This window comes from Sciurus carolinensis, chromosome 10 (genome assembly GCF_902686445.1).
Source record: "Sciurus carolinensis chromosome 10, mSciCar1.2, whole genome shotgun sequence".
Classification (NCBI taxonomy): Eukaryota; Metazoa; Chordata; class Mammalia; order Rodentia; family Sciuridae; genus Sciurus; species Sciurus carolinensis.
In genome coordinates, this window is record NC_062222.1 from 34,394,717 (window position 1) to 34,411,128 (window position 16,412).

The 16,412-nt window shown below is 32.0% G+C and overlaps 1 protein-coding gene across 8 annotated transcripts in view; it reads left to right on the forward strand.

Annotated features, from left to right (window-relative positions):
• Rapgef2 (Rap guanine nucleotide exchange factor 2) overlaps window positions 1-16,412 on the forward strand; it is a 247,702-nt gene that overhangs the window by 136,156 nt on the left and 95,134 nt on the right. For 6 of the 8 annotated variants that reach the window (XM_047566221.1, XM_047566225.1, XM_047566224.1 and 3 more), the window contains 3 exons: window positions 2,828-2,903; window positions 4,885-5,052; window positions 7,404-7,421. In XM_047566221.1, coding sequence (XP_047422177.1) covers window positions 2,828-2,903; window positions 4,885-5,052; window positions 7,404-7,421 — 262 coding nt within the window. The remainder of the gene's footprint in view (window positions 1-2,827; window positions 2,904-4,884; window positions 5,053-7,403; window positions 7,422-16,412) is intronic. The other 2 variants (XM_047566222.1, XM_047566227.1) reach the window with 1 other exon arrangement.

Here is a 16,412-nt window from a genome sequence, read left to right on the forward strand (position 1 = left end):
TCCTTCTTTTTGTGTCTGTCATATTGAGGCTTGTCTTTATCATTTTATTGTGTAAGCAACTTACTGTGATAATGCCTTCGGAGACTCTATTTATTTTCCAGGAATAGGTGTTTTGGTTTATTTGTATGGAACTTGGTCAAAGATTTTTTAAAACTTAGCAAATAATTATGTTTAGTTACTTTTGTTTATGTACTTATTGTTTCAAAGAATCAGTAAAAGTAAAAGTATTCTTTGGATTCTGTGAATTTCCTTTCTTAGTCACAATCCCTTTCCACTTTCTGGCTCCTGGTTTATAACCTAACACTAATGACTCTGGAAGGGAGCTCAAAGGCCCTGTCTTTGGTTCAGGGATGGCTGTGCATTTATGACCTACACCTTGACTCTTCCGAGACTGCAGCTTCCTTCTGGGTTCCTGGCTGTGTTTGAAAAAACAGATTTTGGCCTTGCTAGGGCTATCCTGAGCACACTGCCTTTTCCATTTAGCATGTTCAAGAAATTCATCTGATGGAGTCTACAATTTCTCCTGTTCACATTTTCGTAGACCTTGAGTCTTCCATAACTTCAAAGAGTTTGTCAGGTTCTACTGCAGCTCACTGCCCAACAGATCCCATTGGAATATTTTTTTATAGCACATTTTAGAGAATGTAAGTAATAGTGTTAATGCAACCCGAGGCATGACTTCCTAGTCATAAAGTTCTTTGAGCTAATGGCCAATTGTTAAGAAGATTTACAGCCTCATTTCTAAAGTAGGTAGTTGGTACAATAATTAGGCATAAAATAAAGGACTGCCATATAGTTTACTTATGTGAATAATTATCACCTTTTGTTGCGAAAATTTGTAAACAGCTGCTTTCTAGCATGCTTTTCTTTATCAAGTGTTTTAGGATCATTATATGCATCATAAACATTTGACTTTTTTACTACATTAGATTTAAAAAATGATGATCATTCAATCATTGTGTTTATAAAATTGTATAGGTCTATAATAAAAATATGACAGAGTGTACTATCTCACAGTCATGCATTTTTGTATTTATTTACTTCCTTATTTTTTTGGTGCTGGAGATCAAACCCGGCACCTCACACTTGCTGTGTTCTATTATTGAGCATGTGCCGTTCCACTGAGTCATATCAGTCCCGGTCATGCATATTTAGCTTTTAATATAATTTTATTTGGTAATAAACTTTAAAATTATTTTTTTACCTAGTCATTTAACAGGATTAAATGCATGAGAGCATGAAACCTGTTACATATTTCACTAACACTTTGAGATTATTTTAAAATTTGTAGTGTGTCATTAAATTATAAGCCATATTGTAATAAACTAAATTGCAGCTAGGTAGACTTAGAATCCAGAAACAGGTTTTTCTGTGTATTGAAGAATTAGTGGAATTTTAGTTACATTTAATTATAAACTAATTTTTAAAAAATTTTGGATCACTTTAGTTGCACAAGAAGCAATGTGACCAAGAAAGTAGGTTTATTATATTTTTCTTGGCAGGGTTTTTCCACTTTAATGTGTATGTTTGTGTGAGTATAAATGTGTGAATGTATATATGAATATTTTTCAAAAGGATTTTTCAAATGTGTTACTCTTCTGGCTTTGATTTTCATAGAAGTAATTTTTGAGTAGGAAAGGAGTTAATTGATCACCTTGTCTGATAATTTTATAAGTGAATAAAATGTATACAAAGTCATCAGGGTGGTTTGCTAGATCATAAATGATGAGTTGAAAATGTTGGTTTTTCTGTTTTTTTCCTCTTATGATTTTTTCCATTATAATCTGGCTCTTAATACATAAAATATTGTGTACCTCCATGATATAAAAGGGTTATAAAATAAACAAGAATTTCCATAGGAGCCACTCACAATGCCTAATTAGAAAAATTGCTTAATAAAATAGTTCTTTGGAACAACTTTTTCTCATTTGTTTCTTTAAAGATAAGTTCATTAAAAATGGTTACTAAAAGCATAATGTTAAACCAGATATTAATAACACCATTATTTTCACTGATGTTAAAACAAAACAAAAACCTGTCATTTTTTTTTTTTTTTTTCCTGGAGGGCAAGAATAATTTTTTTAAGTAGTGAATGAGTGAGGGTAGGTGGTTCATGAATGGAGCAAGGAAGTCAGGATTACTTAGCTGCACCAGATTTCTGTTCTTGATTCTAGTTTGCATATGTTTATGTCAGAAAGAATAAATCTTCAAATCTTCAGTGTTAATGTAGGCAGAGGTGCTGTGTCTGAGTTCACTAGCGTGAAGGTTTTAACTGTGCACATTCACTTAAGTCACGTTAACAAAAAGCAATCTTGAATATTTTATCCTTGAAAAGTTAAGAAAAAGTTGATTTGAAAATTTTAGAAAAATACACTTTTTGGATGAAAGAAATGTTTAACTTGAGCAAGTTAATGGAAGAGAATGACTTGGGTTCTATATGTTTTCTGGACATTTTAATAATTTGTCTTTGAGGCATTTCCCATCCCTATGGGAATTTTCTAAAACTTCACCCGACTGAGAATGATTTGAAGCAACCTAACACAAAACACATTCATACCAATTCTCCTTTACTTACATTATTAATTTGAAAGCATTACATTGGAATTTTCCAGAAAAGTACATGACCAGAACTTAAGAATTCAAGCACTTCCTTGTCTTTCTGTGTTAATAATAAGATAGTTCTCTTTCTCCAGTGTGTAGTTTTTGTAATTTGAAAAACATTTCAACTTTTATTTATTTGGACAGTTGACTTAAATTCACAACTCGTATTTCTTAAATCTCTGAGGTTTTCCTTAACTAATTTTTTTTTTTTTTTTTCCCTTTCTAGTTTTGGCAAGCGTTCTGCAGGAAGCTTTAGGCGTGGCTGTGAATGCATTGTTTTAGAGCCTTCTGAAATGATTGTGGTAAGATTATTTCTGTGAGGACTATTTTTTTCCCTAAAAAATTTTATGAAGTAAAGGTACTTTCATAAACTAGTAAAATTTTGTATTATATTTTAATATCCTTAGATACTCTTTATAACTTCTGTTATGAATTTGAGTTCATAATCATAATATTATAATTATGATTCAATTAAATGTAAAAAAAACTTTGAACTTTATAGATCAATCTTTGATAATGTCACATAACTGAAATTTGGGGAGAGTCTTTGACTTGTATTATTTAGTTCTCTGAACATTGATTGCAATGAATGAGTTACTTTAAATGAATCACAATGATATGTATTCAAGGAACAATTTAACATAAGGAAATCTCTTGAATTCTTTATGTAATTGAAAGACAGCTAGGGACTACTGTGCTGATTAAACACTGTTGACATCTTTATCTCTTAATCGTGGAATTAAAAAATATATTAATATGATTATACATAATGTTAAGCTAGATACTAGCAATATAATTATTTTCAGTAAAGTTTAAAAAACCTGTCCTTCTTCCTTACTATATAAAAAATGGTTTAAGATAGGACAATATACATTTTTTAAAAAAATTAGTTTCAAAAATGAGATGAGAGGGGCTGGAGTTGTGACTCAGTGGTAGAGAACTTGCCTGGCATGTGTGAGGCCCTGGGTTTGATCCTCAGCACCACATGTAAATAAATAAATAAATAAATAAACAAATTAATTAATTAATTAAACAGAAGATCCATTGACAGCTAAAAAATATTTTTAAAAAATGAGACGATAAAGGAGGGAGCCTCCTAGCCCCAACATTCAGTTTATGTTGTTGATATTCTCACTGCCCCATCCATAATCTTATCTGTGAAGGAAAACCTTATAAAATAAGTGATGGCTTAATAAAGATGATGATGGAAGCTTTTAAATTCTTATTTGATAAAGCTTTTGGTAGACAACTCCTGGCCTATTTTACAGATTTAGAGATCTGAGTTTCCCCCCTATACTGTAGAAAAGAAATTCCATCAGAAATAAGAAATTCCTTGCTAAAGCTAGTGAAAACTTTGGGTAAAATTTCATAAAATTTACTCTTAAGTGAGAAAGTAGAATGGTGAGTAAAGATTTAGGTTTGGGGAAAATGTGGGCAGATAAATAGGACAATCTAACAGTGGTTCTTAATATAAAGCAGTCTAGATATTTCTTTGAGACTTTGTCCTCCATGAATGCTGTTTTGGAATTTTTCTGAAGGAGTTTTGGTCTTTGAAATTCCTTGAGTATTTAATACTTGCTAATATTATACAAACTACTGAGTTTGTCAGTACAGGGACAGTCTTAGATTCTAAACCCGCCTTTATGTGAGCAATCACATTTTCAGTATATGGCTATGATGAGGAATGACCTAATGTAACTTTTGTTCACTGTTAAATCTATTCATCAAGTTGCTAAAATGTTTAAAATGAGGAATTGTTTTTTTAAGCAACACTATTTATAACAAAAGAAAGTGAAGCCATACAATGAAAGTAGGAATAGAAACCCTTAATCTGCTAGCATCCCAGGTTGAGTCATTTGGGATTTGGGGGTTTTTACAGATTTACTCAAATACATCAGATTTTTTTTGTGCTTTGTGAAGACAATGCAAGTAGTTGCTTTCATAATGTGTGGTAATGTATCCGGTGAGATCTTTTACTAATAAATCAGTACAAAGATTACTGAAAATATCCTTCCCTTTGAAACTACAGGAAATTCAAGAGTTACCCATATTGTCTTAACTGGAATTGAAAATGCTTCTTCATAAAAGCCAAGTTACTCAAAACTGATTAGTTTCAGAGAAGTTCAAACATACTGAAAGTTTGTCTAGATAGTTTGTCTACAAATGCCTTTGCAAAATGAATGAATGTGGACTTTCTGTAAGTTTTATTTTTATTTTTGCCTCTAATACTAATATGGAGTGTCATGTTTGGAGATGTGAAGTATCTTGGGGGTTTTATTTCAGGTGGACTATATGGATGAAAATGAAGAATATTTTCAGCGTCAAGCCTCCCATAGACAGTCTCGAAGAAGATTTAGAAAAATCAACCAGAAAGGTGAAAGACAAACGATTATTGACACTGTGGATCCTTACCCTGTGGGCAAACCACCTTTGCCTAGAGGCTACCATACGGTAAGTTATACAAGTGTAATATTTTTATTTATCTTTAGGGTTTTTGGTTGGGAGTTTTGTTAAAAGACCTTTAAATTTTCTGTTTTTGATGGATAATTCTTTTCTATAATACAGTTACCATCCAAAATGTATATTTTGCTGGAAACACATGATATGAATAAATTTAAGAAAAGTGTTGAAATAAGATGTCAAAAGACACTGTTTAGCTCTTATTTCTTAAAATGTTCTCTGAAGATTGGTTTTGTGATACACAAGTACAGTTATAATTGGTATATTTTAAGTTGTCTTACCTTAATCCAAAATTTTAGCTTTCTCCTGTGCATGTCCCCCTCCCATGACTATTATCCTACTGTTTTTTATTTTATTTAAAAAGTAGATAAGAACTTTTCACACTATTGTGAGAATATTATCTGAGATTCTTTTTAATGAAGTGGATTAAAATCGATAAGAATAATTTGAAATGATTTTTAAAATCAATGTGAAGATGCTCTGATATATTTTGAATAGGTTCAAAGATCTTCTTCAATACTATAACCCATTTGACTGTCATTTATTTAATAAAATTTGATAAATAAATTACTTTTAATATTTGAGAGAATCAAGACATAGATGACAAGTGCTTCGTACAAGATCTGCATAAAGTCAGTTTAGAGCCTTATTTTTGTTATCTTTAGTGTTTTAAAAACAAAATAGCCTGAATTCTTGGATATGTCCAAATAAGGTAGGATAGTTCTTCTGTGCATGTAATACTACCAAACAAGTGGTCATTATACATGAAATTAATTTAAAAGTAAATAAATGAAAAAAATAAAAAGGTAAATGATGATTACTTTATAGTTTTCAGTTTTTCTTTTCTACAAGTAAGTACAAATACAAAATGTGTGAAATAATGTATATAGATAAACTTTTTCAATTTTTAGTAATGTTAACTAGCATAAGTAGTATGTTTTACACCTACACTTCATATATTCTATTTCTTAGAGAAATACTAATTAACATTATGATTTTGACCACCAGCAACTTGCCTACTCCTCCTGCTGCCCATGCACAATTTTAATTTAGCATGAATTTCATAGTTGAATCATTTCATTGAGCTCATTTGGAAAGGGCTGCTTTTTTGCGTATCACAAAGACAGCTTTGTTGATCTATTGGAAGGACTTTGATATGTAAAAGAAAAAAGAAAAAAAAACTATGAAAGGATTTTTGTTGCCATTGTTAATAAAAGAAGGTAATATTTTTAGTGTTAATTTAGCATCGTGAAAGGAGGAAATATTTACTAAAAATAGCTGTGCACATTAATAGTACAATATAGATCATAATATTTTACCCTACTACTGTATTGTTAATATTCTTCCAGTTTTAGAATTGTTTTTCCTATTAGTTTCTAAACTGAGAGTGTCACAGGGAGTGTGGATTACTTAAAATTCAGTGTTAAGGTTTAATTTTATGGTCATATTTGTCACACTTAAGTTGAGAGTGTTATTTTATAACTGTTTCTCTCTTCCATCCCATCTTTTCTCCTGTTGTGGAAGGAATGCTTCATTTACTTTCCCTACATGACTCCTCTTTCTTGCTCTGTATTAAAAACTATATAGTTTTTTGTATTGCTGCAACATCTTTTAATTGGTTTTTAGCAGTTTATTACCTGGTCAACAGGTATTTTTAGGGGATAACTGAATACTAGGATGAAAAATTTAATTTGATTACTAATTGATCATAAGCTAGTTTACTAATATGTGATATGTTGGTATTAATTTTACTAAAGGAGTTAAGATTGGGAACAACATAGCATTGGATCATCTTTTAGGGGTGCAAATTGTGTTTTAATTTTATTTGTATATTATTATTTAACCTAAATACCTAATTTTAATATAGAAAACAGCAAAATTTTGTTTTGCATATTTGCTATCCCATGGTAAAAGAATTCAGAGTATTATTCTTTATTGGTCCAATTTTCTTTTTTTTTTTGTGGTGCTGGGGATTGAACCCAGGGCCTTGTGCTTGCAAGGCAAGCACTCTACCAACTGAGCTATATCCCCAGCCCCAATTTTCTTATTCTCAACAAATATTTCCTTGAAAGTAAATGGTTAATAGGGTGAGACTGAGGGTGGAAAGCTCTTTTAAAAGAATTGCATGAGTGTACTTCACAGGTGATATGAAGTGATTGCAAGTGCATTTCAAGTGCATGGCTAAAGATCATAGGGAGCATTATACACATAGCCAATTCTATAGGTCATTCTTAACCTGATTTTAACATTATCTTCATTTTGGCAGATGTAATATAGCATGTCTGATAATGTTCATCTTTTCCTTTCCTCCTTTATGGCACTCATTTCATTTTGGCTCAAAGGAATGCACTAAATCTCAGGTATTGTAATTTGTGTGTGATCTAACACTAACCTTATTTGTGAATTTGCATTGTAACTAATGAGTTTATAATATTGATGTCTTTGCTTGGTATGTCCTTTTGTCTTTTGCCCTGATTCAGTAAAATCTCTTGAAACTTTGAAATGATCAGTGGTTTAGGTGGTTGCATAGGTTTCTTTAGTTGTACTGATGGATTGTCTACTTTCTTTGAAGAAAGAATACAAGTGCGCCTACTTATTTTTAAGAATGAATGGAGCACTGTTCTTTACTAACTTGCTTTGCAAATAAAGAAAAGAGAAAAAGACACAGAGACATAATGGAATTTGGGACTTTTTCTGTGAAAACTTACGGAAAATTTATTAGCAATTGCATTTTAAATACTGTAGATGAAAACTTTAAAGTTCAAGAATCCCAATATGAGAGTATTTTGGGAGTTCATGTCACAAAATCCCATTCACACAGAAAAAATTCTTTGTCAGAAAGGAAATAAATGTTTCAGACTCCCCGTATTTTCTTACTTGTACTTTGCTTTTAACCTGATGTCATGCTTTTCATTCCACATTACAATCAAGAAGCCTGTAATAATAATCTTGCTCATTTCTTTCATGCCAATACATAACTAATCTATTCTTTTCAGTATTAGCCTTTTGAAATTGTGGATCAAATTTGAGGTTATCAGGGAATTTGGAGTTATGGAAGAAAAACTGATCTATCTCTGGAAAGCAGTTGGTTAAGTAACGAGAAACATTTTTTTGGTTGTGTTTTAGTGTACAGAGAAAAGATCTTGAATAATTTAGTTTACAATGAGGAAAACTATCATTAATATAGTATGTTTGACTACTAATATGGTAACCTTGCTTAAAAGCATGAAGTAGTTATATGATTTTTCAACTTAAAATGAGGCAACTTTTTTATGTTCTGCAGAGATTACATGTTAACATTCTACTGGTGGCATGGTTGCTAAATGGTTTTTTAGAAGCACTGCTAATTTTTAAGTGATGTGGTAAATCTAAAATTTTTGACACAGTTTTTAAATCTGGTAATTGTATAATTTCTAAATTATATAATTTTTAATTGCGTCAGTGTTTTAAAATTTACTGGGAAAGAGTAAGCCTTAAAATATATAAATTAATATTTTAAAAGATAATTAACTCTATAATTGATCCTCCTCTGTTTTGGCATGAAAAATTAGTCTAATTCTGATTTCAAACTTGAATTTAAAATATGCACTATGATATATACTTTATGTACTTTTTAAAAAATTAGATGTGTAGCAGTAGTTGAAAGAAGATCATAATGACTTTCTTCAGAAACATGAATACTCGTGTAGTTCTTATAGAATGTCTTCAGGACTTTTTTCAAGGCAAGTATGTGAGGTTTGCAGAGAGAATAAGCATTTTTAAATGCAGTAAGATGGGAAAATTAGAGATGACTTTCGTTAGCATTTCTTACATTTTGATGAGTGGAGGCAGTGACTATATTTAAGATGGCAAAAAACAAAATAGGATGTATCATGGATTTTCAGTCTTAGAGTGAAGTAGATTACAGAGACAGGTAATAGATAAGGTTCCTGGCAGGGGCTGAAGATTTGGGATCAGTGGGCTGATTTGAAATTTGGACAGGCAATGGTTTATCTTCTGTTCACATTCAGAATAGAGTAGGGGAAAAAGTTTTGTTTATTTTACCCATAATTTCAGGCCCTCTGTGCACTCATGGGTAATTTAGAAGTTTGTGTGTGTAGGGAAATTCAAGTTCCCTAATAAAAATGGGGAGGGGAGGTATTAGAACCAAAAGGGAGGAAAGACCCTTTTAACGTTCACCTCACTGGAGTGATGTGGGAAGCTGGTATATAGCACTTCTGTTGTCTTTTATTGGTGGTGGGGGAGTACTGGAGATTGAACTCGGGGGCACAGCCACTGAGCCACATCACCAGCCCTATTTAGTATTTTATTTAGAGACAAGGTTTCATTGAGTTGCTTAGTGCCTCACTTTTGCTGTGGCCGGCTTTGGACTTGAGATCCTCCTGCCTCAGGCTCCTGAGTCTGTGGGATTACAGGCGGGTGCCAATGTTCTTCCTTTTATATTAATGAAAAAATCAACTCTTTCCCCATCTTGGTTTGGAAAGAACAAATATTGTACGGAATGACATTAGACTAAAGATTGAAGAAAACGTGTTCAGACTGTGGATGTTGTGTGTTCCAACTGACATCTCAAAAATTTCCAGACTTCCTGGTCTGATTGCAAGGCTAAATGCTCTCCACCTGATCAACTCTTTACCGACTTCCTTCTTGCCCCCCTCCCCCCACAAAAAATATGCTCTACTGTATACAAACTTGAATTAGGAGGATTCAAAGACAGTATAAGAGAGTACATACTCATAAAATCTCTTTTGAGTGTAAGTAGTCCAGTAAAAAGATATCTTTCCCCACTGCTTATTAGAATCCTTTTCTAAAGTAGGAAAAATACTTCAGAGAACTGTTTAATAAATATGTATTGAATTTTTCAGTAGGTTATGGTAAAAGTTCTTGGTTGGGTATATAAAAGTAATAGAAACTTATATAAAATTAATATAAGGTAAATTGAATACAATATAATATAGTATTATGATAATATTTTTATTATAGTCAGTAGTAATACTATAAAATGTGGTATCAATGTAATAAGAACAATTCACATATGAGGCTTTTGAAAATCAGTCTCAGTTTTATAAAGTTATTCTTCATAGTAATACAAGTCCTGTTTCTTATAATGACTACATAAAATTAATCATTCCTAGGATTATTTTATATATCTCTCAAGTAGTTTTTTTCTTTTAGCTTTTCTATATTTTAAAATGTAAACTTATTTTTTAAAATGGTACATAAAAACAAAAAATTCTACGTATTTATGTAGTACCATGTAGTATTTCAGTACATATATTTATTGTGTATGTTCAAACCAAGGTAAACATATCTGTTTCCTTAAACATATATTTTCTAGATAGATTTGATTTAAGCTGGTTTCTTCAGTTAAGGATTTTTTTGGTAGGTTTGGTTACTTTCAAAAATTACTTAGTTATAAAATAAATGAAAAAAAACCAGAGCATTTAGTTTTGTGATTATACATATTTATTTGATATTAGACTGACTTGAGCATTTGTTCTTAAATTAGAAATAGGCAGTATTTTACTTACTTCATGGCTTTGCTTTGTCATTTGTTATTTAGTTGGCTATATATATATTTTTTAATTGTAATTTTTTTGTGGTGCTAGGGATTGAACTCAGCCTTGCCTTGCACATGCTAGGGAAGCATTCTATCACTGAACTACAACCCCAGCCCCATTATTGAACTTTTTTGAAGTCTCCTTAGTTTAATTATTTTCTACTTAACAACAAAAAGATGATCATGTTTTGAGTAATATATCCATGATTTGTATATCTAGTAAATTTACTAGAATATTTCATATATTACCTTCGGTTCATTTCTCACCTGTCTATAATTTATTCATGGAATATTTAACAGTATGTTTTTATGCATGTAAGAAATTATTCAAATACGGGAAATGTCTTAGTGATTCTAGTATTTTCATTCTTCTGAAATTTAAATTCATCAAGCATTTGCTTCCTTAATTGAACCTAAAGTATTCGTCTTTAATGGTATCATTAGTGTCTCTCTGTTAATTTAATAGGATGAATTTTTAGAAAATTTATGTCATTTCTTATATCATGTAGGGAACACTCAATATTTTTAATTTATATATTTTTACTCATTTAACAAATATTTATTGGGTACTCACCATTTTTCAGGTCTGTGCCAGACCTTAGTCATAAAGTTTATAAGATAGCAGGCTCCTGCCCTCATTGACCTTATAATCTCAACATGGACTCCAGATAAATAAAATTATAGGAAAGAACATTTAAATATAGGGAAGTACCTATACAGGCCACCTTGAGAAATCAGTAATGACTTCCTGAATGACTTTTTCTTTTTCTTTTGTACCAGGGATTGGACTCCAGGGTGCCTAACCACTGAGCCCTATTTTTTTTTTATTTACAGACAGGTCTCACTGAGTTGCTTAGGGCCTCACTAAGTTGCTGAGGCTGACTTTGAACTTGCAATCTACCTCCCAAGCTGTTGGGTTTACAGGTGTATGCACCATGCCTGACTGCCTGAATGATCATAATGTCTTAGCTGAAGGAAAATTATTTTGCATGGGAAGAACCCCATTTGTTCAAAGATATAGTTGTTGACTGATAAAATGGTTTTGGCAGCCCTTTGAGAGTCGAACATTTTCATGAGGACTATAAGAATGCCAGAGTGCCTAAATCATAGGTATGGCATGCTGAGATCCATAGTTTGGCAAACTTACTTGGTTTCAAGATGGAATAGATCTAGACAGATGACAAGATGGGTACCGAAGACCTGCTTAAGTAATGGGAATGGAAATGGTGGCTAGAACATAGCCGTTGGAATAAGAATTCAGAGTAGAGGGATTTAAGTGGTATTCAGGGGAAAGAAAGTGGAAATAGCTATTCTTCAAAAATAAAACTGTTAAAAAGCTCTAAATCATTAATTTCTGGTGATTATTCTGAGAGGTTCTTTCTGTTTCAGTAATGTTTAATGATTTTACCATATACCAATACGAATACTTGAGTGATAGTTTGAGGTAGATGAGTTTGAAGCAGATTATTATTTATGTAGGAAAGCCCCATAGAAGTGTAAAAACTTAATTAGGCAATAAAGAATGAAATAAAATGGGGTTTTGAGAGAGTGTTAGAGTGATATATTTTTTTAAAAACCCCACAAGTTTTGCCAGATGCTATTTATTGTACATATGCCTGATGTTTTATATTTGCGTTAGAGTATCTTAGAGACAGCAGAATTATCCTTTGCTTTTCATGCTCATTATCAGCAGGTTTACTAGATTCTCTCCACCTGGAATCATGTTGCATTTTAAAATCCTGCAGAAAACTCCCTATGGAAGGGTCTCTGAACAATAGGTGGACGTAACAGTACTGTGTCATATGTGCTGCAATTTCTGGCAAAATGCAGCATGTCACAGCTGCTGCAGTGGTCTCAACCTCCCTGCTTTGGGAGGACTATTTCTCTCTCTTGCAGTTATAATCAGGTATTTATGTTGATTTAATTTATATGGATTGGGAAATTACACGATGGAGCGTGGCTAGTCATTGAAATGTAAATCAGGAAATAATTTAAAACATAAAATGATTTCTCTTACGCTATTAACAGCATGCATTGCAAATTCATGCAAGGCAGTTGAGAATAGTATGCAGTGTGCTGTTTACCCAAGTTTCAGCTTCTGTTGGAGGATGTCTATTTTTATAGATTACATCATCTCTGCTACAGAACTCCGGTGTCCACTGGGATTTACTGTTCTTTCATTCCCTTTTGAAAGAAAGCTTGTATTGATGTCATAATTGGACCTATCTTTTGGTTGCACTTGGAAATGGAAAGTAATAAGGGTGTTGTGTAGCAAGTCATGCAATATTTCAAGCAATTTATTTGTCAAAAAGATCACTGCCACTTTGTGCTGCCTCTCATTCTGAACATGAGTAGCTCTGTGCTAATGCATGTTTTAAATATACCTGGCTAAAATTTAGCTTTTAGTTGCAAAAGCAAAGATCCTTTCATCTTCCACGGTTTCATTTCTTATCCTGTGATTTCTTTCTTTCTTTCTTTCTTTTTTTTTTTTTTTCCCCTTCCTGTCATGAGATTTTCTAGAGCTACATGCTGATTTAAAAAAATCTCTCTTCTTTGGAAAAATCTACTTTGATATTCAGACCTATTTTATAAGAGAGCTGAATTGAACTTTTTTACAATTAATATTAATTATAAATTATCCATTTTCACTTTTTGGAATGTTGGGTGATTAGAAATGTTCTCTTTTGGTTTTGAATCCAGTATTAAAACATTTGTAGTAGCTAGATGATAGTATTGACCTCTGGATGAAATTCAAGCATGTGATAGAATGTATATATGTTAGATTTAAAATCTTTATAAAAAGTATCTTAATCATTTTTATTAACATAATTTTAAAAGACCTACTAAATGATCTGCTTATTTCTGTAAAATTTCCCTCTTATTCTAAAAAATGTAGTCATTACCTATTATATCTCAATAATAACCTTTTTAATTTTTGTCTAATTGGGAACAAACCTCTGTCTTAAATTTTTTTTTTTATAAAATATTAAGGTTGCTCACTTTGTGTTATATTTTTAAGTTGATATAAAATTTACACAAAAGATAATGCACAGATCTTAAGTGTATAATTCACTGTACTATCATAACTATTAGCATGCATGTAACCACCACTCAATATTTTAGTATTTTTTAAATAATAGCTTTTTTGAGATATATTGCATATCATACAATTCATCTATTTAAAAGGTATATTTCAGTGTTTTTTTCTTTTTGGTTAAAAAAAAAAAAACACACCCCACAACATTAAATTTAGCATTTTTTATGTGTACATCTTGGTAATATTAAGTATATCAATAGTAAACTTTTAAATGACTTGAACCATACCGTTTTACTGATGTCCCTGGCATTCTTTGTGATTGTTAAACTTATACATAGGCTAAAAATAACTTTGAAGGTGTTTTGGAAATATAATTTAAAACCTATTTAGGGGGAACCCTTACTGAATAATAGTTTGTATTACAGTAGTTTCCTCACCTCCACCCCCTTTAAATCTTCCTTTCTCTCTTTCAAGTGGAAGCCAGGTGGTAGTTGGTGTAGTAAAGAATTTGGAATAAGGGGGCTAGAGGAGAAATAATGAGGTATGAGTGGGCCAAACCTGTGATATGAATTGCTAATTTGGTAAGTGGTAGAATAATTCAGATAAGAGGTAGAGTAGTTGAGATGGGAAAGATTTGACAATGAAAAAGAAAATGTTCAGGTTGTCTTGCTTTTTGCTCAGATGTCAGAGGGGACAGCAGTGATCATACATCACCTGTGGTTTTAGTACAATCTAGAAGGTGTTTGGGAGTGAAAATACAGTTAAAATCTCAAAGTGCAACTTTTCCTTTTTACTAATTATCACTACACTTTACCTTCTGCCTATTTCTTTGTGAAAAAATTTAAGCTGAAACTTAAGAAAACTGTGTGAATTTTGGAATACTGAGGGAAAGTTTTTGGAAAAAAGATTACTTTGGCATTTGTTAATTTATGAAATAAGCACCTCCTAAGCCAACTGGGATGTTGCAGTTACTTGGATCCTTGATATTCTTGATGATATTGGTCCCTTTGACAATGGGCATTTCTGATGAGCACTCAGTAGCTTCAGTTACTTCTCTTTGGTATGAAAGTTTGCCTAACATTTGGCACTTACTGAAGTTAGGCCAGAAGAGCAACTAGCGTTTCTGCAAGTGGATTAAGTTGTCAATCAGAATTCCTCTGAAATGGGTGTCTAAGGACAGTTGATCACAGTGGGTTCATTCAAGGAACTAAGAGACTGATTGTTTTCTAGTTGGAGCAGTTCTCAAACTTTTCAGTCTCAAGACCACTTTAAACTCTCAAAACTTTTTGAGGGCTCCAACAAGCTTTTGCTTATATATAAGTTATCTAATCATTATTTACCACACTAGAAATTTAAACCAAGAAAATTTTAAGTATGCATTTATTCATTAATTTAAAAAGTAATAAGGCCGGTTCACATTAATATCAGAGTTCTTTTAAGGGAAAAATTACTATTTCATAAAACAAAACAAATTATAAGAAAAGTTGGTAGTGTTTTGTACTTTTTGTAAACATTTTTAAAACATGTCCTAATGGAAGACAGCTGGATTCCCACACCTACTTTTGTGTTCCGTCTGTTTTGATATGCTCTGCTTGTTGAAGTATGTGAGCCTTATGAAGAAAATCTGGCCTCACATGGGGTAGTTGGAAAAGGGAAGAGTATTTTAACATTTTTTTCTAAAAAAACAATAATTGTGGTCATTCTTTGATATCCTGCTCCAAAATTTGACAAGTGGTGGTTTCATAAAGATTAGTTGCAATGAGGATTATAAAACCATGTCAGTGAACTTTCTTACTTTCTTTTATTAAGACCCTTTGGTGTGACACATTGAATGGGTGTTTGTACTCATGCAGGATTTTATGATATCATATATTGGTCACTGGGTTAAGTAGACTTTGTGAATTTTGGTACATTATATGCTATAAAAATATCACATTTGTTGATATCACTATAGGTCTCATTTTTTAAAAAGGCCTTAATTATTAGGGCATATGCTGGGTTCACTCTCCAGCACAAAAGGAGAAGACAAAAGAAAGTAGAGGAAATATCTGCCAGATACCCAGTTCTTCAGTAGTAGTCATACATAACTTGCGCTGCCACCACCTTGATATGTGCTACGAAGTCAGCCTAGTTTACCCAGTGTTGCTTTTACACATCACTGTAAATGTTAGCACAGTAAAAATGGCAAGTGTCTTAGTATTGTGATGAAAATAGCTTAACCTCATGAATTACCTGAAAGAGTCTTGGGGGTCCTCAGGCCATATTGAGAACTACTATCTTATAACTGTGGTTCTGCAAATTTTATTTGCATTGTGTATTAGGGTTGTCTAGAGAAATGGTATATATATAAACACATGGAGCGGGGTAGTGATATTTTAATTGATTTTAAGAAACAAGTCTTATGCTGTTGTGGAGACTTGGCAAATCCAAAATCACCTAATTTAGTGCTCCTCTTTAACATGTCATCTATGTATCTGTATACATATCTAATCTCTCTCTATATAAAACTTTTTATGTTACCTTATGTAAAACTAGCTACATCATTTGTGAGACCCATTGGAAATGAAAACATGTGGCCCCTTGTTCAAAGTTACTATGAACTGCAAGATGGCATCAACAAAGGATGAAACTCAGCACAGGACTCTTCTGAATGCAGGACATGAGTTGCATGCCTATGACCCTTTTTTTTTTTTTTTGTGAGCTTTTTCTTCTTTTTATCCTTCCTTTTTCTTCTTGCTGTTTAACTATAGACCC